Source organism: Boleophthalmus pectinirostris, unplaced genomic scaffold (genome assembly GCF_026225935.1).
Source record: "Boleophthalmus pectinirostris isolate CB_2022bp ecotype Guang Dong unplaced genomic scaffold, ASM2622593v1 HiC_scaffold_11, whole genome shotgun sequence".
NCBI classification, from domain to species: Eukaryota; Metazoa; Chordata; class Actinopteri; order Gobiiformes; family Gobiidae; genus Boleophthalmus; species Boleophthalmus pectinirostris.
The window spans coordinates 24456512-24459011 of NW_026570994.1; the positions used below are offsets into that span (position 1 = coordinate 24456512).

General features: G+C 56.1%; 1 protein-coding gene across 1 annotated transcript in view; it reads right to left on the reverse strand.

Moving 5' to 3' along the window:
* LOC110172071 (formin-like protein 2) overlaps positions 1 to 2500 on the reverse strand; it is a 34636-nt gene that overhangs the window by 11356 nt on the left and 20780 nt on the right. The window contains exons 16-19 of the mRNA XM_055166284.1: positions 1863 to 2063; positions 1675 to 1695; positions 1116 to 1240; positions 439 to 638 (exon numbers count right to left, since the gene is read on the reverse strand). Of these exons, the coding sequence (XP_055022259.1) occupies positions 439 to 638; positions 1116 to 1240; positions 1675 to 1695; positions 1863 to 2063 (547 nt within the window). The remainder of the gene's footprint in view (positions 1 to 438; positions 639 to 1115; positions 1241 to 1674; positions 1696 to 1862; positions 2064 to 2500) is intronic.

Genomic DNA, 2500 nt, shown 5'->3' on the forward strand with positions numbered 1-2500 from the left:
GAGCAGGCAGGAGCAGACAGGCAGCAGCAGGAGCAGGCAGGCAGCAGGACAGAGCAGACAGGAGCAGGCAGGAGCAGACAGGAGCAGCAGAGCAGACAGGAGCAAGACAGGAGCAGCAGAGCAGAGCAGAGCAGCAGGAGCAGGAGCAGGAGGAGCAGGCAGGAGCAGGCAGGAGCAGACAGGAGCAGGCAGGAGAGAGATATTTGTGAGTGTCATGTGATTTGAGGGACTTTGTTTGTTGTCAGGTCTTTCTGGTCAGATCAAACTCAGTAAAACACACACACACACACACACACACAGACACACACAGACACACACACAGACACACACAGACACACACACACACACAGACACACACACACACACACACACAGACACACACAGACACACACACACGCAGAGGAGTGTCTTGCTCAGCGGCGCAGGAGTCACACTCACATCTGTATGGCCCTGCAGATGGCGTCTCCGCTCTGTCCCGCCTTCCTGAGCGTGATGGCGAGGTTCTTGGCGCGGTTGGCCTCCAGCAGAGACACTTTGGAGATGTTCTGAGGAACCTTCTGTCTGGACAGAGTCAGATCCACGGCCGGACCCTGAGCTTTGGTCTTAAACAGCTCCTCAAACTGCTCCATGTTCAGCTCCTGAACACACAGAACAGAACACGCAGAACACACGCGTGGAACATCAGGTGGAGTCAGGTGGTGTGGGAGGAGTCAGGTGGTGGTGGGAGGAGTCAGGTGGTGGTGGGAGGAGTCAGGTGGTGGTGGGAGGAGTCAGGTGGTGGTGGGAGGAGTCAGTGGGTGGAGTCAGGTGGTGGGAGGAGTCAGTGGTGGTGGGAGGAGTCAGGTGGTGGTGGGAGGAGTCAGATGGTGGTGGTGGAGTCAGGTGGTGGGAGGAGTCAGGGTGGTGGTGGGGAGGAGTCAGGGTGGAGGAGTCAGGTGTGGTGGGTGGGTGGAGTCAGGTGGTGGTGGGAGGAGTCAGGTGGTGGTGGGAGGAGTCAGATGGTGGTGGGTGGAGTCAGGTGGTGGGAGGAGTCAGGTGGTGGTGGGAGGAGTCAGGTGGTGGTGGGAGGAGTCAGGTGGTGGTGGGAGGAGTCAGGTGGTGGTGGGAGGAGTTACCTGGAGGATGGACTCGTCGTCGATGTCGTTGAACACCGTTCCGTTGATCTGACTCGGCTTCAGGGCGACCCAGTTCAGGACGGGCATCCGGAACTTGGTCTGGATCGGCTTCTTTATCTTCACCGCTGCAACACAAAAGTCAGATGCCCTCCCAGTGTGTCAGGGGCCCCCCGTGTGTGTCAGGGGCCCCCCGTGTGTGTCAGGTTGTGTGGTCAGGTCCCCCCGTCAGGTCCTCCAGTGTGTCAGGTCCCTCCCAGTGTGTCAGGTCCTCCCCGTGTGTGTCAGTCCCTCCCGTGTGTGTCAGGCTCCCCTCCCCGTGTGTGTCAGGTCCCTCCCCGTGTGTGTCAGGTCCCTCCCCGTGTGTGTCAGGTCCCTCCCCGTGTGTCTGGTCCCTCCCAGTGTGTGTCAGGTCCCTCCCCGTGTGTGTCAGGTCCCTCCCCGTGTGTGTCAAGTGTCCTCCCAGTGTGTCAGGTGCTCTCCTGTGTGTGTCAGGTCCCTCCCGGTGTGTGTCAGGTCCCTCCCTGCGTGTGATGAAAGTGTTATAAAAGTGTAAACTTACAGAAAAGTTTGAGCGGTCCCTCTGCAAGAAAACACAACACGCAAGAGTTAAAATCCTCTGAACCAGGTCTAAAAACCAGGTCTAACTCAGGTCTAACTCAGGTCTAAACCAGGTGTAAAAACCAGATCTAACTCAGGTCTAAACCAGGTCTAACTCAGGTCTAACTCAGATCTAACTCAGGTCAGTACCTGCGAGTCCGGAGCTGAAGATGACGGTCGGCGCTCCGGTCCCGGGGAGAGGCGGGGCTACAGGAGGAGGGGGCGGGGCCATGGGGACGTGGCTCGACAGCTCACTGGTTCTGCAGGGCGGAGGGGGCGGGGCCGGGGGAAGCGTCAGGGGAGAGGGAGGAGGGGGCGGGGCCGGAGGGGGCGGGTACGGGCCGTTCGACACTGACACACACAGAGAGAGAGAGAGAGAGAGAGTTATTTACACGTTCTGTCGTTCTCTGACTTTTCTCTAGAGCTCCTGTAGAACACAGACATGTTCTAACACTCACATGATCCACACGGTTCTACCGAAGCCGTGTTTACAGTTTGAAAGAAGAACTTGTGCTAAATGTGCACGTTTGTGTGTCAAACATGTGACTGACACACAACACAACTCCAGCTCCAATGTGAGAACATCAGAACAGCAGAACATCAGAACATCAGAACATCAGAACATCAGAACATTAGAACATCAGAACATTAGAACACAGAACATCAGAACATTAGAACCAGAACTCAGAACATCAGAACATCAGAACATTGAGAAACATCAGAACATCAGAACATTAGAACATCAGACATCAGACACAGAACATTAGAACATCAGAACATCAGAACAT